This window comes from Heliconius melpomene, chromosome 20 (genome assembly GCF_056956725.1).
Source record: "Heliconius melpomene rosina isolate 202511_hmr_F chromosome 20, ASM5695672v1, whole genome shotgun sequence".
NCBI classification, from domain to species: Eukaryota; Metazoa; Arthropoda; class Insecta; order Lepidoptera; family Nymphalidae; genus Heliconius; species Heliconius melpomene.
The window spans coordinates 1953396-1980819 of record NC_140408.1 but is presented as its reverse complement, the minus strand read 5'-3'; the positions used below and the strand labels follow the sequence as shown (position 1 = coordinate 1980819).

The following is a 27424-nucleotide window of genomic DNA, read 5'->3' as shown; positions in this document are numbered from 1 at the left end:
TGTGTTTACAGTCACACTTTGTGCGCCACGGCTGGCCTATTTTTCTTTACTCTACTTATTTAATATATTTCTTTATTATTTTGTCAATATTCCAACATACTGTTGTAATTATAAGAGCGTCTGTATAACAACCCTTATTATATATCATTACACACGTCCGTTATAAGTCTGCGCTATAATTGAGTGTGATTTCAGAAAATGAGAATTTCCATTGAACAATATAGAGATAAGATTTTGATGTTGTCTTGTAGAAAATATAAATTTATAGTAATTAATGTAAATTTTAAAACATATCTACATCCTGAAATGATTGAAAATTATTTCTAAAATGCAATTATAATTGTATTTCAGAAATATTATTGAGTAATTATCAGAAAAAATGTGACCTGAAATTTTACGCAGCATTTTACGCATTTATTAAACTAACTTTTGTATTTCAACTGTGACTCCAACTCAGTTTAGGAAGTTGATCATCGGGTTCTGAATGCTTATAAATACTAACAATTGGTGCAAATCTGTACATAATGTTTTAAATTACATATAAAAATTTAAAAATAACTGCCTAATTCAAAGTTATCGACAGAATTCTTTAAATATTCTTCTATTATGTATTTTTAAAGATTTTTCTAAACTTTTTTTACTCATATCAAGTCACTTTCTAACGCACTTTAAAAGTGGCCTCGCTATCGTAAAGAAAGTGAAAGACTTGTATAGTAATATACAATTAACTGTATTTTTGAAGTAAGGCGGTAGTTGTCAAAGAACTATTTAGTAGTAACAGCTATGGAGGGATTAGGGTGACCATTGTATATTTTACCTTTCTCCTAGCTTTCGTCTATAGAATTTGTATTGAGGACTCTACTAAAATTGTTGTTTTGAAATATTTGATCTGTTATAGTAAAAACCGCTTTTTTTGTATACAAAATTCAAATGGAAAAGTAATAAGTGAAAAGAAGTGTCGGTATCACTGCAGCTTGCAAACGGATATACTGATTTTGACAGCATTCTTTTATTTTCTTAATTTTGATAAAATTATGATAATAAAATATATTCTTTTTTTTATATAAGTATATAAATTTCCAATTTATTGAACCCTTTTTTAATTTTTAATAGATTTTTTAATGATATTTGAGCATTTTAATTTCTACAGAAATATGATCAGCTACAATATATTCTAAATATTGAACGCGTAATCTTAAAAGACTTCCAAATACCAACATTACATATAACAATAGAGTTATCGCAAAGGTAGAGAAAGGTCACATTATCGGCTATTCCCAAATATGTTTGGTATTGATAAGGATTATCTAAACAAAGGGAAGTATGCACTTATTCATTCATAAAATCCTAATGTGAGATAATGATATACAAATTGTTTTTAATGAAAGTTTATTAACTGTATTCTAATAGCAACGATGTTTTTTTTTTTGCTTCACGCTTTATCCAAGGGAGCCTAGTGTTACGACACTTGGAATGGTTTCTAGTTCTAAATCCATGTGTGCATTGCGTGGAAATATTAAGAGGATGTGATGGGAATTATTGAAGTGGGAATCGAACCCACAACTTGTCGCGTTTATAGTCGCACGCTTGTGCCTCTCCGCCATGACTGGCCCTATCTCCTCCCCTACCTTTTTTTTTATATGGTAGAGGAAATCTTCAAAAAGTTCTTGGGGTAAAAACTAAGTTATGTGGGATTAATAATTTCCTCCCCTACCTTAGCTTAACGTATCTACATGTACAAAACTCAATCCTCTTGTAACGGATCAATAGTGTTGGTAAATAAATTATTTAAAAAAATTTAAACACTTAAAAAAATATGATTTTTAATAAAGCAACACCCACATTGAAATCAGGCACCAGGTTATATCATGTGATCCTCTTATCATTTCCTTTATCAGAAACGTTAATTACATCCTAAATGTATCCATTAGCTAAACAAACCAAGTGATTTACAACTAGCCCTAAACGACCAATACGACACGACCCTACTTTTATAACGATAGTAAATCGAGCCTGTAAAATGCCTTTCGTGCCCACATATAGTTAGTTGCGCTCCAATCAAAACCTCGTAAACTGTAATCATTCGATATGGGAACGACCATTGTCTATCTGATATCGATAAACAAGCTGTCTTCTCCATTTTCTATATGACTTTGAACCCAATACCCCCTATATATAAGATGTAATATGACGTGAAATTATTTTGAGGTTTTGTAGATATTTGTCTTTGGACAAACATACTGTTATGGTTAGAACCGTGTGTGGTGAATCGCTGTTCCATGCTCGTCGTGCTTAATGGTGGTGTTTTTCACGCTTCATAGTTTTTTTTGTGTTTCCTTTCTTCTTTCTGTGGAAACGATTTTAATCACGGATATGCTAATGGTTTAATTACGACGGTATATACATGCTGGTTCTCTTGACGCTATCTAGACTTCAAAGGAATTAAAGTTTTTTTGTGTTGCAAATTCTACTTTGACGCCATTGTGATACAGTGGCTCAGTGAAAATTGTAAACGATTGTAGGTTCGATTCTCACTTGTGGGAATTAATTGTTTTTATGACTCTGTTATGGTGACAAGTTAATGTGCAGCGTTGAGCTTCTCTATTCAAAACGCAATCGAAAATTTGAAGAAAAAGAGGGTAACGGATTATCTTAACATTAGGTTCCTTATATTCCACGTAGCTATTTGTAGCTCTGTCCTTCATCTCCCGCTGTTCTGGACATTGCATGTTGGGTGGCGGTTCCCAACGGCGCTAAACTAAACCGTAGCATTTGGCGCTCCGCTGTCTCTGAATATCCCGGTTATCATGCTGGAAAGCACAGTCTCTACTAACTATACCTCTTTTTTTATCTCCAAATAATTTATTTAAGAATAAATAAATATTAGTGTTCCACTAATATATTTTATAAAAATATTTCAGTTTAAGAACAAATTAACATATTCATAACAAAATAACCTCTTTTTACTGAAAATACACAAATACACTTTGCACTGCCAATAAAAAATAAATCCAAATACTTATCGAGTTTTCTAAGTAATCCTTCCTAATATGGCCCATACAATGAGAATAATTAACGCATCTAACGAACAAGGTATAGTTCAACGTCACCGCACTCGTCCTGTCTAGATGCGCCAAGGCTGACTGCATTGTCGTACAGCTTGATATTCAATCCACTCTCATTCAGTCATTGGTTGCGGGTTCGAAACAGGCTTTGAATGGTGCAACTTGTCGTTAACTTCACTTTTATAATTAGAAACTTAGAATGTTTGAATTGAGCTTTATTTTAATTTTATAGAGAAAATAGATTTTTTTGTAGAGCCTTAAAAATAAAAGATAAGAAAATTGGCTCAGTTTTTACTTTCCGTATATTATGACAGATAAGCAAAGAAGTTGCAAAAAATTGTTTGTATTATAATAAAAATAATACTTAAACGAACTATAAAGTGCTGCTAATATTAAATCATGAAACGTTTAATTTGATAATTATTAACCTAAATTTAAAATTCAAGGTTTCAATTCAAATTCAGGGCAAACGAATGTAAAGGCAAATGAACTGAATGTACATATTATGTTGTTATTTTAACACCTAGTGGAGGCTTGTACGAGACTATGAGTCAAAGTAAGCCAAGCCAGGAGTGGCTCGCTAATCGGGTGTCGAACTTAATTTAAAAACATTTGTCTTATCGATGTCAGTCAACATGGTGTACATAATTATTAAGTAAAAATATTTAACAAATAAATATTAATAATGAAGATTAAATATTGTAGGTATGTATAATTGATTTTAAAAAATACTTCAAATTCAAATACGTTTGAGTAGTTAAATTTATTATTTTACTAATACTTTAACATGTTATAAGTTATTAATACCTAAAATCTATTTAAATTTCAGTAATTATAAGTGTCATTGGCAGCACAAGTTATGTGAGAATTCAAGATGTCGACAGTGATAAGTGAAAATAGCTGCTGTCAGATTTGTCAATTAACCTTTAAATTATATTAAATCTATAAAAAGATGATAAAAAAGTTAAAAATATAGAATTTGTAGCACAGTTAAATGATTATCAACATTATCATATTAAATTTTTTTAACCTATTAAAATCACACAAATAGAAAATAGTATGGCTTTGTAGTACGGTTGCCTAAATCATTAATAAATATATATAAGAAAAATCGATATCTCAGTCGCGCTGTCTGATATCAAAGGCTATTCCGATGAGGCGTCATCGTCATTCAGTTTTTGCTCGTCATCAATCTTTTTATCCCACTAATTATCTTTGGCCGAATTTCGTAAATTGAAAAGTTGAAGGTGGATCCTTTATATGAAATAATGATAGGTTCAGAACTGAATGAATTATTGAATTTCTTACATTAAGTTGTTAGATCGCGTATAGTATAGTATGTTCTTGATATCGGTTGATGGTAGAGGTGTATTTTATTCAGCTTTTATAATTTATTACTGTTTTATTATAAAACGGTCAATATGGTACAGTGGTATAAAGTGATTCCCACTCAAAAGAGTACTACCACTTTCCAAGACAACAGGCCTTTGATTGATTATCATCACTACTGCGGTCTAAAACCAAAAACCCATTGTCTTGACACTAGATTCAAAACGCCATAATTAAACAACTAAACTGAACTCTATAAAAAATATATATATATTAAATGTTGACATAATTCATGTCTATATACTTCCTTATTATATTATAGAGGCATAAAATTTAATCTTTCTTTTACATATTTATTTAAATTCGTATGTTATGTAAGACATTTCAATCGCGTCATAGTAAACAATGTCAGAGCCAAGGCTCTATCGAATTATCGAGTGCAAATGTAATAACAGAATTACATTCAGTGGTTAGAATACCAATTAGCCCCAACATAAACTAGTTAAATTCAATTTCTTAGTGTCTATTTTGACTCAGTTTTATTTAATTTTGAACGTCCGTCCGTCTCTACAGCAACGGACGGACGGACAACACGATTAAATATGTATATATGCACCTCATTTACACAACAATGGTCGCGTGGCTAAACATTTTTGTGCTTACTTATACAGTGTGCTGATAAATAATCTGTCTACCTTTGTTCATAGAAATGAGGTTGATTCTTTGCATTATCATTATATAGAATAGACAGAGAGAATCTAGTGTCAGGACTCTAAGGTCTCCGCTTTTCGCTTAATTCAATTGCGTGTTAAATGGCGGATCTCAATGCTGTACTTACAAATTACGTACCAATTATTAATTTTGGTATTTATTTTGAGTTTTTGTTAGTAATTGTAATTTGGCTTATTATATTATAAAAAGTCTCGTCAATATCAAGATTAGATAATTAGAAGCAAAATTTGAAGGATAACTATACTAAGTGGTGTAATTATATTGTTTTGGTTTGAACTGTACAAATGTTATTGACTAATGTAATAAGTACGAGTATATGTGGTAATCGTTTTTTAATATAGTTTAATTTAAATAATTTGATTTTTTATCGTGACCTCAGTCCTTTTTAATTTTATTTGAGTCTAATATATTAGTAAATAGCGGATTTTTGTATAGGTATGTCATTGTTTTTATTTTTTTATTGAAATTTTATAACAAGTCTTAGAAACATTTTTTTATTTATACAACTTTTATTCTATAACTTTTCATATAACCAATTTTAACCGTAAATTAGAAAGTGTTTTATAATAACGTGTACTAAGTAAGTATATATGAATCATACTGTCAGCGGAAGTAGGTACACACAATGGCGGGACGACCGCTCAACCCTGACCCCCATGCATTTACAGCTTAATTATGACTTTATTTATAGCTTAACTTTTAGTTTCTTTAGATTGCTTAGCTTGTTATTTGTGTAGCTTGTGAAATGTTACGTTTTTCATATGTTGATATATGTATTTTTAGGGTTATATTTGACACTCCGTTCTCTCTGGCTATTTCGCTATGGATAAAGTATGAAGCAAAAAAATATATAACATCACTTTGCTACTTAGTTATAACTTAAAGTAGAAAAGTGAGAAGATATAGTTAAATAGTTATATAGATATAGTTACAAATTATATTTTCAGATCAAAAAATCTCTGTCTTAATAATGGGTTCTTTTAAATAAAAAAAAAACATTTTTATTATGAACGTAAATACAGGAAACCCAATGGTTTGCTATGTTTCCTTTTCTAACTCCGTCTCGTACTTTAAATCACTATTTTCAAATTGTAATAGTCAAAAAGTCAAAAAAACATCACTTTATATATAAAAATCGTGTTTCATATAACATATTTAAGGTACTGACGTTATTCAAAGCTCTAAACATTCTAAATTAGGTCACCAGTAACTTACTAGAGTATGAGTCAAACTCATTTCGTACCACAATATTATATAATAATTTATTTTATAATAAATAAGTAATTGTGTTACATAATGGTCTATATTTGAATGGGCTTGAATAAGTTGGTAATTACAAAATGCAATGTTATTTGTCTGTTTCCATTTGGCTTGCCCTTGGAGTTGAAGTTAATGTAAATGGAAAAAATAACAAAGTAAACATCTTTTCAAAGCGTAGTCAATAATACATGGATGTAAAGAACAATTGGATCGGTGGTAGGTACTAACAATGCGTAAAATTTAAAACAGCGTATACGATTCTCGTTGAAAGCAAATAGCAATAAGTTGAGTTGTCAAATGTTGGCCGTCATGGCGCAATGGAGCACCTTCTGACTGTAAGTGCGATGGCTGTAAATTCAATCCTCTATCGGGGTAATGATTGTATTTAAAATGTTGTCATTTCTCCTCTTTGGTAGACAAGGCGAGGAGGTGTTGTGCTTCGCCACTCATCACGCAGTGTCTTGAAATTAAATAGTGAGCAAGTGGGGAACAGAGTATCTTTATATTTTATATTCTCTCTGCCTACCCTACTACTACCCTATTACTAAAGCTGCAAAAAACCAATAAAATTTTCATTGTTTGAATTGGTAGAAAAGGAAGGATAAGAAGAATCAAAATTATCTTTGCCCAGTCTATAAAATACAAATTTATCTTTTGACTTCATTTGTATAAAGCAACTAAAATGATATTAGTTTGTATAATTGTACACAAAAATAAATATAAAGCCTGACGTTTCCGTTAGAATATTCTAGATATATTAAAAATGAACAAAAATTTTACGTTCGCCATTGTAAACTTTCAGAATAATTGACTGGCGGTTTCAAGGCCCTGTTTGAATTTGTTTCTTAACAACAATACCCCTTTTGTTTTCAAGTTAGCAATGGCCGGAGGAAGTAATTTAGCTGAATATTAGACACGTATTGGTAAGTATTTCGTGTGAGGTCGCGGCAATGTCAACGCTTCCATTTTTATATTTGGAAAATTAATGTTCTATTTCATAGGAACCGAAACTTATTTATTATCTGTGCTATTTTATGAATTATTCAGTTATAATTTGACATTTGAATGAACCGAGTCGAATTATACTATTACTTGATTTTATTAGCATAATGTTATTATTATATTGAACAATAAATTGATATAATTTTAGAAAAATAACAGATACTGATTATCGTTTTTAAAAATTCCAATAAATTAAATCTTTTTCATCCACATATCTTCTGTAGGGCCCAAAATTTATGATATAGTAATTACAATAAGCCCATAGGCATGTGCGTAGTAAATAACGTCTAAAGCTATATTGATGAAACTTTACTAGGCGTCGAGGGCCGCAGGCAGTTGGCATTATTACCGGTAATATTGGGCCATCCCTAATTATTACTTTATTCTATGGAAGTTAATATTATACAAAAACCTATGTGGAAAAAACTACCAAATATCTAATTTGAATAATTTTGTAGTTAATAGAACAAAATCATGGTTCGTTTCGGATTTGATGCGAGCCCTGGTAGCATACTCTACACCACACAAGCAAATATTTAAATAGGTATAATTAATGTATAGAGAAGAGACTCTTCTAGGGAATATTTGAACAAATTGCTACTTAAATTGCATAAAGTTAATATGGAACTATGAATTAATTGAATTAAATAATAAAAACACGTAAAAGTATGTTGTAAAACATTCAGTTCTTCCAAATTGTTAGTTTTTTTGAAAATATAAAAATATACACTTCGTACACCTTTCTCTCCCATCCACGATGTATACATGTACCTATGTAAGTCTGATTTCCGTTACGCAGGTGTTTGATATTCTTTGTATATCAGACTGTTACTTCCGCTCAGTTAACAATTTTGCGGTTAACCGTTTTTACGTGTCCAATTTAAAAACATTTTTTCTTAACATTTTTGTTCAACCTCAAAATCCACCTCAAATAAAAAATTGGAGAAACCGTTCAAGAAACATGATTATATAGATATTCTTATAATATCACACTGGAATATGTAGTGAGATTCAGTTTTAAACGCCGCCAAATATATCTCCTTTGATCATCTCGAGCGATGCGCTTAATTAAATTACTATCACAATAGTACAAAACTGTTCGTCATTGTCGATCATTCCAAGAATCAAGACGTCAGCTTCTCGTACCGGCGAAACGCTATCTCAGATCAACCTATGCTCGTTCGGACACCTGTTACCTTTTCAAGTTTGGGCTAAATAATTTTGAACCTAACTTAAACAAAAAATATGATTGTTTTCTGCTTACATCGGTTCTATAGGCCTTTGCCTTAGGCCCGGACGCGCGCGTGCTCTCGGCCACAGGGGAATGCCTCCGATAGTCATTAGCTTTCGGAGATTGGTCGCATCACAATGATATATGCTCGGGATGTGCCGGACGCTCGTGTAATAGCTGGCTGGTAATGGTGGGGCTGTCATTATGAATACGAAATGTTTCACATTTTACCTGTATTCCGTCTAATTTGGATTCGTCTTATATTGAAATCTTTAACTTTTCTGACAAGGATGGTTGACGAAGCGTTTATTTCGAAATATGTGTTGTTTGGAGCCTGTTTTCAGGCAATTTTTACTCAAGTTGGAAGCTATTTTATAAATATTCGTTAAGCAAGTATGCAACTGTTATATGTATCGAGTAAACCTAACAACTTTAATAATATATTCAATAAATCATATCTCTTAAATGCAAGCGATACGTTACGATGGTCTTAAATATCTTGAAATTTCATTAGTACTTCCTCTTCGAAATAAGCTAAAAATAGCCAACTGCTCTAACGCAAAGTCAGTCTTATTTCAAAGTAAAGATATGATGGTGCTCATATACGAGCGCGTATTTTCTCAACTTGTAACAAACACAGTCTAACGAGTGACGAGTAGTTCTGAGGCAATTTTAGGTCATTCCCATCCACCGGGATGCCTTGCGATGCACGCCGGATGAGCATTGGGGTTAAAGTTTTTTATTTTTTTCTAATGTAGATTTTTTTTGTCCATTCAATAAACGTTATTTTTTTTATTGGTGTTATAGTTTTAAAACTTATTAGTTTTAGATAAAATAAAAAAAAATATATAGATGTCGTCTACATTTGGCTTTGAAAAGACATTAAAAAAAGGGTGAAATTAATGATTTGTTTGGCTTAAAGACAATTATAGATTAAGCGACATCTCTGAGTGTAGTAAACTAAGATATAGAACTTCTACATGGATAATACACATACATGTTTTATATAACACATAGCAACACGCTCCAGTGTTTTGGCGAAATCTAATACCATAAAGGGTATAATAATAATAAATCATACGATTTTAATTCGTGGAACTGTTGAACTATTATCCGAATTGGTTTTGTTTTGGCTGCCTTTTGTTACTTGGTAACTCGATGGTTATAATATTGAAATTCCAGTACTTAAATTAGAATTTTAATAGACTATAATACATTTAGTCTTTGTCTTCCAGCTAGTCTAGGTCAGGCAGAGGGAACTTGAGAACCTAGTGTGGAAGACACTAAATAAATTATATCTGCAATGTTTTTTTTTTATTAAAGACAGCCTTTTTGTTATCTGTAAGTCAAAGGAAATAATTATGTTCGTTTGTACAATTTAAATAACGGAAATACCATTTGGCGTATTTAAAAAAAAACCTGCGAAATAACTCTTGCTGTGTTTATGAAGCGTGGAGCACAGCTGTTGGGTACGCGCCAAGTCTTGTCCAAAATGTTATTACCGCACAATATGCAAACGATCTACGTACTTTTGAAAAACCAATTACTGAATGCATTATTTGATGCATTTTGCCTGCAAATACATGATGTTAACAAGCCTGGAGAGTACCCCTGTGTCAATTCTAAGAACACTGAGGAATTAAATTAAAATTAACTTTTTTTTTTTCAACTTCATGTAGCAGGATAGGCAGAAGGAGCCTAATGTTAAGACACTTCGCTCCCCACTTTCCGTTCATTTCTGCAGATATTAAGTGTGAAGAAAAAGAAAAAGAAAGTTTCGTAAAGTATAAATATATTAATTTAGGGAATATTGTCGATAAGTTCTCTTAGTTTTGATGAAAATGAATTGATTATTCAAAGATGCTATAAATAAAACAACATAATAATTTTATAATATAAATATCATAAGAATACCTTAATTTTTAACACACGTGGTGATTTCACGGATGGATTGTCGGAGCGAGGGCCAAACGAATCCCAAATCGAATTTGGGTTTACCTGTCTCTGTCTAATGGCCCTTCTCTTTTGGGGTCCGGCGAGGTTCATTGTACTTTGTGGACATTAGGCCCGCGGCCTATTTCTTCAAAATTGTCACAAAATTAAAATATTTAATTTTACTTTAATTTTATACGAATTGATATTGTGAAATTTTTGTGTAGGTACTACGATTGTATTTACATTAGATATTTTATAAATGTTAACTAAGTCCAATATTTTGTATACAAGTTATTTCAAGAATAATATATATGAGATATCAGTCTAGGAAGTAGGTACTATAACCAGTATACTTAATTAACCTACAATATGTACGTTAATTAAGTATACTTAAGTATACGGAGCCTATTGCGTGCTGCACCTCTATTTGGTATGTTATATAAAGCATTGTTTCTCTGAATTTGGTGAGCCCAACAATGATCACGGCATAGGTTATAATTCTGTATCATATTATAATATATTAGGATCGGCTGAATAAGTGAATGAATGTATAAATTAGAATATGTTTAAATATGAATTTTTCATGTACAGTAAATCGTAATTGTTATTAGTTTTTCTGGCGTTTGGGTGAAATTTTATTGGGAAATCAATAGTCTTAAAGAAATTAGAACTATACTTTATTATTATATTTGCTCAAAAATAAATATTAAAAAAACATTTTCTAAAAGATATAGATGATAAGAAAAACGGAAAGCCGTAAATGAAGACTAACGTTCACTGATTAAAATATTAATTCACCACGCTCTACTAAGCCAACAATAAACAGACGTCCGCACTTCTTTTTCATATATATTATATTCTCTATTGTTATGTATTAAGGATGAAAATTGCGTGTAATTGTACGCCCCATACCCATTTTGGTTAAGGTTGTGAGAGAGGTGATGTGCGAAATTAAAAAGTGAAACAATAAGACTTCTTTTTTTATGAATGTCCGACGAAAGTGAATTCAATTTCATCTGCAACTATCACTGTAGTGAAGTGAACTGAAAGTTTATTGTTTTCATGAAACTTATTCGAAATGTATCTTTATAGAAGATTTTATTTATTTAGACGTAGAAGATTTATTGTGTCTGTTTCTCATCTAAATATTTTAAACTTAAACCTAATTTTAAACCGCGATAGAATACGTATTGATTTTTAATCCTCTTTTATTGTCTTTACCTGTATTTATCTATTTATGTATCAATATTGTTCTCTGATTTGCTTGAAATTTAACGTGGCTAATCCTTGCCAAATAGACCAGGATAACAAAAAAAATCAAATATATCGTGCGTGTTTTTTATATCAATAGCTATTACTATTTCGTTATTATAAATAATGTTAAACACATATCTTATTAATTTCCCTTATTTCCAGCCTCTTCGAACAGGAGATCATGAGCTACGTGCCGGCGTCAGGGTGCGCGACCGCGGAGCCCTCGCCTGTGGCGTCGCCCGCCGCGCGCTCCACCAGGCAGCCAGCGCCCCAGCGACGTGACTTTGAGGCTAAACTACGAGCTTTCTATAGGAAATTAGAAAGCAAGGGATATGGACAGGGTCCTGGGAAGTTAAAGTGAGTGTGTTGAAGAGTTATAGCAAAATATGGAGGTATTTCAGGGCGGATAAGTTGGAACTTTTCCCGATAAAAGGAAGAAAGACATAGAAATTAAAAGACAAGAAAATATGATTATAGTACATAATAGAGGAGATTTCAATAAATTTCGGCAAATTCGATTTGTATATCAGAGATTTGTAGTTGTATTATATGTTTTTAAAACAACATGCAATCTTTGGGCTACTATAGGCCATTAGTCATAAAATATATACTGTAATTATTACTGACTTCCCCTAAAAGGCAGTGTTCCTAAAATGGCGAAAATATTATTCATTCCTTTCTCTTTGTTTTACCAACCTAATAATAATTTAGAAAGGAAATGAGTAACCTTTCCTTTTTTTTCATTTCTAAATGCCTATTTCCAGATTACACATCCGCCGCGACCATCTATTAGAAGACGCGTTCAGACGCATAATGTCCTGTACCAAAAAGGAGTTACAAAAGGGGAAGCTTTGTGTTCTATGGGACGGTGAAGAGGGCCTGGACTATGGGGGGCCCAGCAGAGAGTTCTTCTTCCTACTGTCTAGGGAACTGTTTAACCCATATTATGGGTTATTTGAGTATTCAGCTAACGACACGTATACTGTGCACGTGTCACCTATGTCTGCGTTCGTGGACAATCATCACGAATGGTAAGATTTAATCTTTAATGTTTTCTTTTGTACTTTTGGATATGAAATGGCACTTTATCTTTAAAATATGTCAAAAGGGACTCGTTTCTTTTGATTTGTTTTTTAAATTGTTAAAATTGCTATAAGTGGTATTCAGAACTTTATTTGTAGATTAGTTTGCATATGTTTTGTCATTCTTATCTTATTTCAATGTAATACAAACATTTGGCTGTGTATATAAAATTCAAGTTCTCAGTATTCAATTAAAGCAATAATAAATTGTTTTGTTAGCATATCTTATTCTATGAAAAAAATATAAAAATAATAATCACTCCTTAAAAATTATAATAGTTATTTCACAATAAAGCAAAAATTATAATCTCGCTGGCACTAAGAAAAACAAAAGATAATTAATATTATATTAAAACGTAATTATGGTATTTGTTGATAATGAACAATAATTTTAAATGATCCGATGGCATTGGCTAGTTGTAACAAATAATAGGGAAAGAAATATTCATTTGTATTTGATTATAATGACCTTTGAGCACGAATGTGTAGACAATCATTCAAATGGCGCCAGGTATGGAAAAAAAAGTGTTATTAAAAAATAGTAGATCAAACTGATATCACGCACCAATTATGCAACTATCTTTTTTCATAAATGGGAACCTATTTTTTTTCGGTTCCCACTTTCCGTCGAATTTTCGAGGTGTGCGTGTTGAGTGGCGGAACTCGGCGACACGCTTTTCCTCGTTAATAGAGTGAGGTGACTAAAATATTAAATATTATAATACCCTGAATGGGAATCGAACCTACAGCCGTCGCGCACGTTACGGGCAAACACCTTTACCCTTGTGCCGCGACGACCTCTAATTGGTATTAATATACTAATTTGCACTCGCATTGGTTAATACCAAACTTTCTAAAGAAAAACTAAAAATCAGTAAATACATTTCTTTTTGCAATTTTATTTTATCCAAATCTCTATATCCATGATACAGTTAATCTCTTTAAGCACAGACTAAATAAGATTCCAATTCAATACTTATCGCGTACTGTAGGTGGATTAAAATTTTAAATACCATACAATAACGTATTTAACTAATATTAATAAGAAAATTATTTGTTATAAAATTGAACTATATATATTGACTATTTTACAATGTTAATATTTATAGTCAATCGACCATTTAAAATAAAAATTTAAAATTACAATGGAATTTTTTATAAGTAAGTCAATCAGTCAAGGACTCGTGAGATTATCGTCACACCCATGTTAGTGCTTATCACTTTATATGATACGAGTGTGATAACACATTATTTTATGACTTTACGTTATATCGTTATGTAAAGAATTAGATTACCATATATGAAAGACAAAATGTATGTATATATGTACTTACTTTAAGGCGATTTAAATAAATCAGAATCAGAAAATAAATCAGCCTCACGCTGTATCCCGCATTCGGTAAGGTAGGCAGAGGGAACCTAGTGTTAATGATACTTCGTTCCCCATTTACCGACGAATTCTAAAGGCGTTGCGTGTTGCAAGGCCATTAAAGCAAAAGTATTTATTTCTATTGTTTAAATCATCATTATCTCTTACAAATGAAACGATATTCAAATATAAATTCAATTCTGGTTAAAAAATAATTTCCAAATAAGCAAAATATATTTATCGCGTATATAATCACACATTTTTTAAATTTAATTTTAAAATATTTTATAATTAATAAAATAATAATTATTGGGTACAAAGAAAACCTATTGTACCGACAATGTCTCATACATCCGATAACATTTCCTTCATTAAAAGGTCAACGCGCCGCTAATCGTTTAATCAGTGATGGTGCATTTAATTGTTACTACACTGTAGAAGTATGGACTTCCGTTCATTGTTTTATCATTATATATATATTTAAAAAAAATTGTCAGTTTGTTATTCTTGTCACAGTCTTTTGGTTTATTTATTGCTAGTTGCGTCGTATTGAATCAATGTGACAATAATATTTGTATTCGTTATTGAACAGAATGGTTGATTTTTTTTTTATTTTCCACGTAGATAAAATCTAAAGTACATATTATATTAATATGTATAGCCTATTTCTTTTTTATTCACTTTTTTCTTTTGCGTATATAAATATAATATTTAATAAAATATTTTCATTTCCTCTCTCTGGTACAGAGGCAAAACGCGGCTTTAAGTTCCGCCATCAACACGCAATTCCTCCTGAATTAGGCGGAATGTTGGGATGAGAAGTGTCTTAATGGAAACGGAGGGGTCTTGACGCTAGGTTCCCAAGATTCCTCTGCATACCCTGCTATGTGCCTGCAACGTGAACCTAAAAAATATTATACAATACTACATTCTTGATATTATTTAAGGTTAACACATCCTCATAATAAAAATTAGTAAAATTCTTCATAACAACTTTTAAAAGTAAATTTTAGCTTAATTTTTTTTAAATATTTATTTATTTTATAGACTTTCCACGTTTGTTTCGTTTCTTTACAAATTTCTTTGTTTAATGTTATCAAGTACGTTTGTAGTCAGCAAAGTGCACTTTACACATTTATCGTTGGACTGTGATAGTTGTTCTTATCAATTTAGTTTTTTTTAAATATCCTGTTACAGTGACATTAATGTAGAGCATTGAGAACGTATCAAAATATGTATATGCTTAGTTGTCGATTTAATACCAAAGAAATATAATATACTATAGATTATATAACTTTTTTAATAATTGTCTGAGTACTGTAAATAAAACTCAATTAAGGAAACGGCACGACTATTTCAAAATTTAACAATACAATACCCAAACTAAAATCCGTTGCTTCTGTCGATTTTCTCGGAATAAGATAAACAATTGATATTTTTTTTCGGACGACCTTGTAAATCCTATTCTTCGACAACAAACCATGGTAGCGTGTCTGTTTTTGTAGTCTCTTAAATCTCAGGTTACACCTACTGTATCTAGTTACTGTGTAACTAAGCCCTAAGTAATATTCACGGGAGTGTTTTTGTCAGCGACTGTCACGCTCGAGAATTGTATGTAATTTAATATGATTACTTGGATTTTGAGGAGTTTTCCTATAATTTTGTTTTTTTTTTTGTATTTGCTTATATCTTGGATTGAATAGAACAATATTAATCCTCATGTTTGTAATTGACAGTTAAAAAATGGCACCTTTATTAAACATACACAACAGATAAAGTTACAATATACAAAAATATATAATAACATTAAACTTTAAATAATTTAAATACAATACTTCTTTTTTGGTTACGTGTAATACTTAAGTATTAACCTTAACAAACATTATTAGAGTCTTGGTCCGGCCGGCTAAAATAAGGCTTCTGAAATTTTGCGCTTTGTAGAAAATAATAAGAAAATTCCTAAAATCTAATCTGCGCAGCCGCTCCGTGCCGGCCGTTTGTGGACCGTCCTTTATTTGATAATTATAAATTAACTTTGATTTCTAAAACAAAATTTGTTTCCATCAGGTTTAGATTTTCCGGTCGAGTGCTGGGCCTGGCTCTGGTCCACGGGTATCTTCTAGAAGCGTGGTTCACTCGTGCTCTCTACCGAGCATTGTTACGTCTGCCCCCAGCGTTAGAAGACGTTGACGCTTTGGATGCACAGTTTGCAGCTTCTTTGAGATGGTTGCAGGTGAGAATTGGTTTTTAAATCCTTGCTATTATTTGACATTGCTATTTAATTATTGACATAATATTATTTAGGTCCTGAAATTGGGCAGAAAGTTAAGAAATTTTAACACTCTCACTCTCTTTTCATTCCCTTGATGTATTTGGGATATGCGTGAAACTGGGAAATATGAAATATCATATAATCAACATCCAATTATCCTTATTCCAGGCAGCACGAAGCGTTTCCTCACTAGAGTTAACATTCGCCGTATCAGAGCGCCTCGCGGACGGCCGCGTCCTGGAGCGGGAACTGAAGCCCGGCGGCCGCGATGTTGCAGTCACGGAACGAAATAAGAAGGAATATTTAGAGAAGTTGGTGAGGTGGAGAGTGGAGAGAGGTGTCGCGGAACAGAGTGAATGGCTTGTTAGAGGATTTCATGAGGTGGGTTTGGGTTTTTGGTTTTTTTTGTACCTTAAGAATTATACATTTATTAATACCTACTGCAGCTTCCTGTACTGTCGCTGTGTTAAATGTTAAGGACAGTTTACCAAAATAAAACGAAAGATAGTGTGCGCGCACAAATAAACTGATAAAAAATTTTAAAATACATTATTTTCGATTCTATTACCTCGATAATTGCCCCAAAAATAGATTTGTTCATATATTTTATGAACAATGCAATTAATTATATTTTTATGTAGACATCGCTAGGGGTAGCGATAGACATTGTTGAAGAACTTTACAAAAGAACATTACTGAAAATTCTGTGTAATGTTATATTGTTTTTGTAATTGCCTTGTCATTCTAAAGTTCCGCTTAACAATATATTCTACTCGATTTTTCCATATTAATCTTATCTTTATTTTACCTCGGATAGATTCTGATTTTTGATTATATAAGGAAGGGCTATTTATTTTATGTCTGTTCTATTAATGTCCTATTGTCGTTATGAAAAGATAGTAATTAATTTTGTTTAATAATAACAGTGATTGTATTGGATTTCAAGTATTTCAACTATATTTTTTTTAAAGTAGGATTTTTTCCTCACTGAAAACGCAACGTCTCTAAAATTAGGCGATGGGTCTTAACTATAAAATATATTTTTATTATAAAAACAACTGTCTCGATTGACACAGTATTTTCTGTTCTTTCCATCTCTTTTTAAACCAGGCGCCTAATATTATAATATACTTTTAACACGTTTTTACATAAGGTTTCGCCCACACGTTTAAAAAATCGTTTATAAATGAACTATCCAATGCCAATAGTTCCTTAGATTAAAGCATTCACACAAACAAATCGTGGCCCACAGGTGGTGGACCCGCGGCTGGTGGCGGCGTTCGACGCGCGCGAGCTGGAGCTGGTGATCGCGGGCGCGCCCGAGCTGGACGTGGCAGACTGGCGCGCCAACACCGAGTACCGCGGTGGCTACCACGACCATCACCCCGTCATACTCAGCTTCTGGCACGCCATCGACAGGTCAGTATTACACATATAATATAGCGGAGTAGCCAGAAAGAACTTGGTGTTAAGATACTCAGTTGCCCTCGAACAACTGAAATTTCTAAGTCGAATGGTGGAAGTGGAAGTTGAATGGTGGAACTCACTGCCGCACTTTGCCTTCTTATGTTTTAAGAGGCAGGAAATGAACATTGTCATTGGGCCATTACGACCTCATATTAGTTTATTTCATAAATTGATATTCTTAAGATTTTGAGGTCAACCAGTGTCACATTGTATATAGTATACGCACAATTTTGTTACTGCTCTTTAGTTTTCTTAAATAATTTATTGGTATGACATTGTAAAATATGTGATGTAATGAAAAGTAATGTTATTTCCTGTAAGATTTAGTACTATTGGGTTATAGTAACGCAACATGATTATACGTAAAATAATTAGCATTTCTGCACCAAAGCTATAGCTAAGTAAGGGATTATAAATCAAAGCCCTACTTTAAAATGATGCATTACGAATGCATATTACTATCCCTTATCTCTTTTTTTTAACTCTACCGCGCTATACAGGACAGTCAAAAAGTCGTAGCCGCCGAAATTATTTATGTATATAACTAAACAAATTTGATTATATTTTTTTCTTCTTTTGCTTGAGAAGGAAGGCCCTTTCAAAAGAATAGAATAAAACAACGTGAAATACATATCCATATACTAGCAAGCAATGGAAATAAAATTTTAGCTACCAAAACGCCTGAACATATTTATTTGAATCCACTACCCTCTTAGTAAAGAAGTAAAATATATAATTTAAACCTACATAAAGTAATTACCTACATATATAACATATTTTCTTATAATATAGATACTTTAATTAATTGCTTGTTAACTTCATGACGTCGTTATTGGTCAGTTATTTCCGAACTCTGGTGTCATATCGTTGTTCTTTATCATGATGATAACCTTTGACCTTTGACATTCGCCTGTTGCCATACAAAAAGATATCCTTCGTATAATATATTAAAGTACGTTTAAGCTTTAAATAATATAAAAATGGCTATAGATGTATCTAGGTTATCCTGACAATATTTCTCAGTATAAGCACGCGATGGCCCTGGGTTTGATTGTCACTCGAGAGAATTAATCCACATATTTTTAATGACATTCTCGTATTGAATCAATATTTATTATCATAAAGTTGTGCGAAAAGGGAGTGGAGTCCAGTTTGGTCACGTTATCGAAATAAATGTCCGATAGGTTTTAAAAAAACCAACATACAGTTTAATTTATATCTATAATTATCACTTATCTTTCTTTCTTACTGAAATGAATCATAAATTTTACTGTCGCTGTTATGTCGTACTAAAAAGTTGTTCCGTAAATATTGTAGTAGCAACAACTTTGTATTACAATTGTGAAATCATTTAAAAAGAACGTAATCTGAATAGTGACATTCACTTATAAAAATGAAACATGATCTATCTTAAGATCTATATCAATCTTATCTGATATTTGTTATTGATAAGGAACATCACTCCTTCAACCAACTAATATAATGGTTATAATACCATAATTACGTTAACATTTTCCCGTAAACCTTCCCTTTTAAATTCAATAATCCTTTAAAATTCGAACTCACACTATTTATTACAAAACTTAAATTATATGCGTTTGTTTCTAGATTTACAAATGAGCAACGTCTGCGTTTAGTCCAATTCGTGACTGGCACATCTTCAATACCGTACGAGGGTTTCTCCGCTCTCCGTGGCTCGACGGGACCGCGCCGGTTCTGCATAGAGCGGTGGGGGAGAGTAGAGTCACTACCTCGCGCCCACACGTGTTTCAATCGGTTGGACCTCCCGCCGTACCCGACGCTGCAAGTGCTACACGAGAAATTGCTGCTGGCCGTTGAAGAAACTAATACATTTGGAATTGAATAGGGCATTTTTGGTTTAGATTGGCAATGCAAGTTTTATGTGTAATTTTGTCAGCTTTTTATGTTGTACATACTTGTAATTGATTATATTAAGTTGTGTATTTTTTGTTCATTTCATTACAATTTTCAATGTATCGAAATTTATGTTATTTTAAAGCAACCAGTCAATATTTCTTTTAATATTTTTTTCTCATGTAACAATTGATCACATTTATTATTTTTCAATTTTCCAAATTATTTATATTTTTTTTTGAAAAATCCAGGATTATCCCTACTTTAATTTATATAACTTGCATTGTCATACTATGTTAATTTTTCCAAAACGAATATTACTTTCAGATTTATTTTGTACTTTAACACCATTCAACATCAGTTGGACCCATCAGCTGTACATTTCTTTGTAAATATTAGTCAATTGATGTATCATAGATGCTAGTTGCTAGAGAATGGCTCGAACGTGTGTACTTTTAAACGCTTTTTTTTAAAATATAAACAAGTATATTGTGGCTGTGAAAGGGGCTCAAGTCCCATATTTAGTTTTACGCTTGTCACTAATTTATATAACTTCCGGAAAATAATGATGTCATTTGCGACAATTTTTTGTTGACCTAATTGGCTAAGTTGAAAATTCATGTCGGTTTTAACTAATATAATTTAGAAGGGATAGATGAAAGAAGCGTTATATCTCTAAGGCATTTTTTTTATTTTTGCTATATAACAGATGCTAATACGAAAGAACAGCACTTCCTAGTCAGCTAAGATAATGATAAATATATGCTTATAGTAAACCGAACGGTCATGGCTTCTTCATCTCCATAGTTACTTACCTATTTATGTAATTAATATAACGTAATAATTGACAAATGGATGTCGTTGTTTATTTGCTAATATTGATGTTCCTTATTTATGTAACTTGTATGGAAATAGAGTTAGATGCTCAAATTGTGTGACTGAAAGGGTATTTGGCCGAGACCAAATGTATTGTAAAATGTCATCTAATATAAAAATATTAAATTACTTTAGTTATTACTTGACAATATTATAATTTCAAGTTAATATCTTTCAATTTACATGACCTTCTCCTAATGTATATTTTATCTTAATTTTGTAAATAAACATGTCAAATACCCAATGATGATTGTGAAAGGAAATGGGAACTCCAGATGTAATGTAAATAGATTATTTATTGTGTTCTCGTAATTACACTTGCAGTGTAAGTTTGTTTATTTTTGTAAGTAATAGCTATATTATGTTAACTACTATTGATTATTGTTTATTATTAGTAAATTCTAAGCAACTTGTTTTGTGTGAAAGTGATCAAATGTGTCAATATACAATATTACTTACATAACATTGTGGTTTATTTTTTTTATCCTTTAGGATGTGGGCGGTGCGGTGGAACTATTTGACTATTTTTTATTTTAAAAAGTTTTAAACCCTTATCAAGTAAACAATTATTTGTACTGTTTCTATTATTAGTCTACATTATTTGTTAACCTACTCAGATGGAATCGAGTTAAAAAAATAAAAGATTCTGCAAGGGAGAGGAAGTATAGAAGTGTAAAAGAAATTTAAAAGTAATAAGAAGGAAAGTAAATCTGCAAAATAATAGTAAAATAATAACAATGAAGCAAAATTCACACATACAAAATGTTTATTTTTTCAAGAAGTTTGTGTAACAACAAAAATCAACCTTGTTATTAAAGACCTTATCTTTTAACATTTATAACTATTTACAGTTTAAAGTCTGCATCTGTCAACACAAACTCATGATACAAAATGCAAAGGGTTATTTTCTTCACAAATATCTAAACTAAGTTGTGACAGAGTTATGTTACGGTGTTGTCACAGTCTGCCGGTTTAAACTTATCTGATATAATTACTTGTGGAAGTTAAGTCGTAAGCAGATGTGATTACAATACAAGCTACTGTTACCATATAGATTCATATATGCGTTACCATCAGCTATCTGTTTGCAAAAGTAAAACAATCGTCCTCCCCTCCCTTACACCGAGTCACCCGGAACTCGACAGAGAACCTCCTATCGAGACAAATAAGAGACCCGCAGGTCCCCGCGGGCCAGCGCTAATATAAACTGTCAAAAATGACTAAAACTCAATGTAATATAATACACACCTCTGTAAATATTTTGTATATTTACTTCAAAAATAACGGTACATACAATTTTCAATCTGTATCTCTATCGTAGTTCGAAAAGGGAGAGGGTCGGCCTCGCGGCCCATCTAACTGAGAGAGGGGAAGTCCTTGTTGTCGTCCACCTTGGGCGGCGAAGCATGCGGGCGCGCGGGCGGTCGCGGCTCCTCAGGCACCGGCTCCTCGCGCGCCACGCGGCCCCCACGCCCGCGGCCTCGACCACGTCCGCGCCCGCCGGCGCCACCGCGCCTGGCCGTGTCGCTGAACGTGAACTCGATGCCCAGCACGCGCTTCTGGCGACCCACGCGCTGCGGGTAGTCGGCCAGGTCGTACTCCTCGTCGCTGTCGTCGTCGTGCTCGCCCTCCTTCTTCTTCTCCATCATGACGAGGTTCTTCCACTGGCTGAGGTCCTCGCCCTCGCCCGCCTTGCGCAGGTTGTACTGCGGCGCGGTGCGCTGCGCATTGCGTAGCGCCTTGTACTCGTCCAGCGTGAGCTCGCGCGGCTCGTCCTCGGCGGGGGGCGCGCGCTCTGCATCGGGCGGCGCCGCGTCCCCAGCTCCGGCTACAGCTCCAGCCGCGGCCGCGTCCGCCGGCTTCTCTTCAGCCGCGTCGCCCTCGGAGCCCGTCTTGTTGAGCTCGTCCAGGTCGTCCTTGATGGTGCCCCAGTTGTGTGGGCCGGCGCCCTCGCGCTTGTCGACGGGCTTCACGCCTGTTTTGTCGGAGCCGGAGCGGCGGTCGAACTCGCGCTTGCCGCGGCCGTCGTAACCGGGCCGGGGCCCGCGCGGGCCCTCGCGGGGCTCACGTGGGGGCCGGGGCCCGCGCCGCTCGCCGCCCTCAGCCGGCGGGTTGTCCCCAAAATTGCGGCGCTCGTAGTTGGGCCTGCGGTCGCCAAACTCGCGGCGCGGAGGCCGGGCGCCCTCCTTGCCCTCGACGGCGCCGTTCTGCGGGCGCTCCTCACGGCGGCGCGGCGGCGGCCTCTCGGCGTTGCGGTCGTTGGTCCGGGGTGGCCCTTTGACCTTTTGTTGTTCGCCCGGTTTGTTTTCTTGAGACTTCACATTTTGAGTTTCCTTGATGCCCTTCCTCGTGACGACGCTGCCGCCTTTCGGTTTAGCTTCAGGTTTGCCTTTATTTTCTTTTTCGGCCTCTTTGGTCTTTTTTTTAAGCTCCTTCGCCTGCTCTCGAGCTTTTATCGCATCAAGAGGATCGGACTCGTCGTCCAAGAAAAGAGCGTACCTATTATCAATTCCCACACCGTAGGAATTCTCCATTATGATCCTCTTGACGTTTTAGTGACACAAAAACTAGATGTTAATGGATTAATATCACACACTTAGTAAGGCGACATTTTGTCTTATTTTATTGATTTGATTATTGTAATATGGCGGCCAAACGAACACACTACTACGCCATATGACGGCTAGAATAGAGAAAAGAATGAATATGGCCGCGCTCTATCTTCGTAATGTCTATGGCTGTACTCATAGATAACTTCATTTTTATATCCATAATGCCGAATGCGGCAAGTAGTAGACAAAAGATCTGTTATAAAAACTATTTTACCTTAGGAGCATTTTGAATTATTACTTATATTTTAAGTACACAAAATTGACTAATAATAAGATGTTATTTTTATTGATGGTTTATTTTGTGTAAAAACATTGTTTACGATGTACCTTTGCTACTAACCCAAGATCCCAGAGCTGCCAGACCTACGTCATTTTAGCATAGCTGAAATTTTGAGGACTATTAGTCTAATATGTGGTTAAGACAGTATGCCTACTCACTAACTTGAAAGTGGGGACATTTCAGAGGTAGCGCAAAATAACGGTATAACTCTGTCTGGGAAGATGTTTAAGTCATCGGACTGGTCTGGGTGCTTATGAGGGGTCATGGAGTAGTCCATAATATATTTAAAATTAAAGCTAGCTAGTTTAACGGCATTTGCCCCAATTTTGAACAACCTTTAGGACGTCTGGCAGGAGTAAAGGCTCACGTAAAGGGTCTGGTAATAGTAAATACACATTTTTTTACGTCGTTTTTACTTTAATGCTGCTTGACGTTACCTTAGGTTAGGGCTTTCTTCGAAAGGTCCCTATTTCTAAGTTAGAGAGTATGCATTTAGTCTTAACTATATATTACACTATTAATCTTCAAAATTTCAGCTTTGCTAAAATGATGTAGGTCTGGGGGCTCTGGGTCTATACTATACAATATATTTACTCAAACCACGTTAATGTTCAAATAATTTATATAAAAATAAATAAGGCTAATTACAAACAACATGTAAAACAAAAATACTTTAGATAGCATAACAAAACTAACAATTTTACGCTAAAAACGAATATTTTTATAAATTTATCTCAAAAATTTTGTATCTATAAAGTCGTTTGGTATTATCAAATATAAATTTCAAATGAAATCCAACGTAGCGCATTTTACTTGCACTTATTTCCACCACCAGCTGGGCCCAAGCAAGTATCCATGAGTAATCCACAAACTAGATACGGATCACAGTCGCCAGCTGGTCGTCGATCCTCCATGAAACCTTTCCCTTTCTTTTCAATATTTCTTTGCAATCGAATTGATGACTTTCTATTGGCTATACCCCAAGAAAATTGTTCAAAAGGAGCAGTTTCAAATTTTCCAGATAAACGCATACGATTAGTTTGTTCATCATTGCCATAATTTACCATATGCTTCATATGATTTTTTTCCAGCCTTTTGATGCAATCTAGAATAAATTGATAGCCACCTTCTGTACGCATCTTTTTTGTACTAAAATTATGATGCATACCTACTCCTGGATGCTTAGGTCCCATTGGTTTTGGATGGTAAGTAATAACTACACCATAATCTTCTGCTACTCTTGACATTATATATCTTGACATCCACATATCATCGGGAGCTTTAATACCTATAGTGGTACCTATTTGCCATTCCCAGCAAGCGTACATGACTTCAGCGTTTGTGCCCTCAAAATCGCACCCTGCATACAGACAACTTTTAGTATGAGCTTCAGCAATATCTCTTCCTGCTATATACTTAGCTCCAACACCACAGTAGGAAAATTCATAATTAACTGCTGGGAAACCACCACCCTTAGGCCAACCCAAGCCCCAACCATCCATATCCAGCATAGTATATTCTTGTTCTAGTCCAAACCATGGTTCCTCTGCTTTATGAAATTCACATAAATCATTGCAAAATTTTCTATGATTAGTAGCAGCAGGCGAACCATCGCCCATATAAACTTCGGCAAGAACTATCACATGAGGTTCCATCCGGAAAGGATCTTTATAAACAGCAGCTGGTTTTAAGGAAGTATCAGAATTATCTGTAGTTGCCTGACCAGTGGAACTGCCATCAAACGCCCATCCTGGAGCAGCATCAGCGGCATAAGGAGTGCAGTTCAAAATCCTGTCTTTACATCGCATATTTATTGCAGATCCATCAATCCAGCAATACGTTGCTAGTACTTTATTACAAGGCACAGGTAGTCTAATATATCTATCCATAACCTTCTTACTCATTATATGGTTAATGGACTCTTTCAACATATACCTTTTGGGCATTGTAAAGAGACTCTTTTGCTTCCGAAGTAATGAAAAACATTTTAAAATATTTTCCATTTTATATTTAAATATACTGACAAAAATTTACAAACCAAAACTAAATATTTTTTAAATCACAAACATTCATAACTTAAATGATATACAATACAAAATTGTAAATTGTGAATACTTTTTTTAAAATTGAAAGATAGCAAAATATACATAATTATTCAGAGAGGAATCTATTTTCAGCCAGTAATTTCGGCCAGCCCATTATATTTCTGTTACAATTTTAAAATTTATTTAACATATTCTATATCTATTAAAGACATGTTTCTGCCAAAAGTGCACACACTCTATAAGGGTCACAATCTCCAGCTGGTCGTCTATCCTCAAGAAAACCTTTTCCCTTTGTCGCAACACTTCTTTGAATTCTCACAGACGCTCCTCTATCCGCGACAGCCCATTTACACTTGTCAAATGATGCCGTTTCAAATTTTCCCGTTAATCTTTTTTTATTTTCATCTCCATCCAAGAGTCCGTAATGTTTTATATATTTTGGATGTTGATCACATAATATTTTACAGACTCTTTCTATCTCCGTAAGACCTCCATCATTTCTCATTTTTTTAACACTAAAATTGTGATGGCATCCAATTCCTGGTTGATCTTTACCCATAGGTTTTGGATGATAACTAATAATTGCGCCAAAATGTTCGGCTATTCTGGTTAGTAAATATCGACTAACCCATAAGTCATCGGCAGCTTTAATTCCTAAAGTGGTTCCAATTTGAAATTCCCAAGATCCTTTCATGACCTCTGCATTCGAACCACCATAATCCATTCCAGAATAAATACATGCTCGTGCGTGACATTCAACTATTTCTCTTCCGGCTACATGTTCACCGTTTCCGCAATAGGAAAATTTGAATTTACTCACTGGAAAGCCACGAGTCTTTGGCCATCCTAACGGCCATAAATCCGTGTCAAATACTGTATATTCTTGCTCTATTCCGAACCAAGGTTCTTGATCTGATATTTTATTTAAAACATTCACACAATGAGCTCTATAATTTGTCTTTGATGGCATTCCATCTCCGTAAAATGTTTCGCATAATACAAGGATATGTGGACTTTTCCTGAATGGATCTCTATAAATTCCACAGGGTATTAAAACTGTATCAGAGTTATCTGTTTTTGCCTGGCCAGTGGAGCTTCCATCAAATGCCCATTTTGGTAGCTCAGATAAATTGCAAGGCTCTTCGTTTAAAATTCGATCCTTCGAACGCAAATTAATGCCACTTCCATCAATCCATATATATGTAGCAAAAATTTTGTTTGTCGGCAAAGGTAGATTGATATAATGGTTATAATAAGAATTTATTGGTGTTCTAATATTTGCCACTCCAGAGGTAAAATTCTCTTGAGATATGTTGCGCACTTGTAATTGTAACAATAAAAGAGCTTTTCGTATATTTTTATTATAAAGAACTTTTTTTATAAAAAACATTATAGAATGAAATTATAACGATATTTAACAAAAATGAATTATTTACATTATATCATAACTAAATCTATAAGGCCTAACGAATCGAGTGGGTCGAAATAGTCACGTATATTTTAAATAAAGTTAACTTTTCTATTGGCCATAAAATATTAAATATTATGTCAAATAAATATAACGAGTATATTTACATATGAAAATAAATATTTTATTTTAAGCTTAAAAGTAAAACAGATTTCATTTGATTTTCTTTCCGCATTGAAATATGACACCATTGTGAAGCCATAGACAATTACAGGTTATTAAATTCGGTTTCTGTTCTTCTTATTTATCTATCAATGTCACTTCATTTAC

The 27424-nt window shown here is 33.7% G+C and overlaps 2 protein-coding genes and 2 pseudogenes across 5 annotated transcripts in view; 1 reads left to right on the top strand and 3 right to left on the bottom strand.

Annotated features, from left to right (window-relative positions):
• Hecw (Hecw ubiquitin protein ligase) overlaps positions 1 to 21212 on the top strand; it is a 96491-nt gene extending 75279 nt beyond the window's left edge. For all 4 annotated transcript variants that reach the window (XM_085204513.1, XM_085204515.1, XM_085204516.1 and 1 more), the window contains 6 exons: positions 11971 to 12165; positions 12573 to 12839; positions 16327 to 16492; positions 16700 to 16912; positions 17784 to 17950; positions 19607 to 21212. In XM_085204513.1, coding sequence (XP_085060639.1) covers positions 11971 to 12165; positions 12573 to 12839; positions 16327 to 16492; positions 16700 to 16912; positions 17784 to 17950; positions 19607 to 19865 — 1267 coding nt within the window. In that variant the 3' untranslated portion in view covers positions 19866 to 21212. The remainder of the gene's footprint in view (positions 1 to 11970; positions 12166 to 12572; positions 12840 to 16326; positions 16493 to 16699; positions 16913 to 17783; positions 17951 to 19606) is intronic.
• A 285-nt stretch (positions 21213 to 21497) lies between these two features.
• Positions 21498 to 23479, bottom strand: LOC146527480 (intracellular hyaluronan-binding protein 4-like). Its single transcript, XM_085204518.1, has one exon. The coding sequence runs from the start codon at positions 23281 to 23283 to the stop codon at positions 22105 to 22107; it is 1179 nt and encodes a 392-aa protein (XP_085060644.1). The 5' UTR covers positions 23284 to 23479; the 3' UTR covers positions 21498 to 22104.
• A 737-nt stretch (positions 23480 to 24216) lies between these two features.
• LOC146527479 (glutamine synthetase 1, mitochondrial pseudogene) lies at positions 24217 to 25755 on the bottom strand (annotated as a pseudogene).
• A 37-nt stretch (positions 25756 to 25792) lies between these two features.
• On the bottom strand, positions 25793 to 27159 carry LOC146527478 (glutamine synthetase 1, mitochondrial pseudogene; annotated as a pseudogene).
• Between the last annotated feature and the right edge of the window lie 265 nt (positions 27160 to 27424).

What these genes read in the sequence shown, in the direction of transcription:
- LOC146527480 (XM_085204518.1), bottom strand. Translation starts at nt 23,283, where the DNA reads ATGGAGAATTCCTACGGTGTGGGAATTGATAATAGGTACGCTCTTTTC.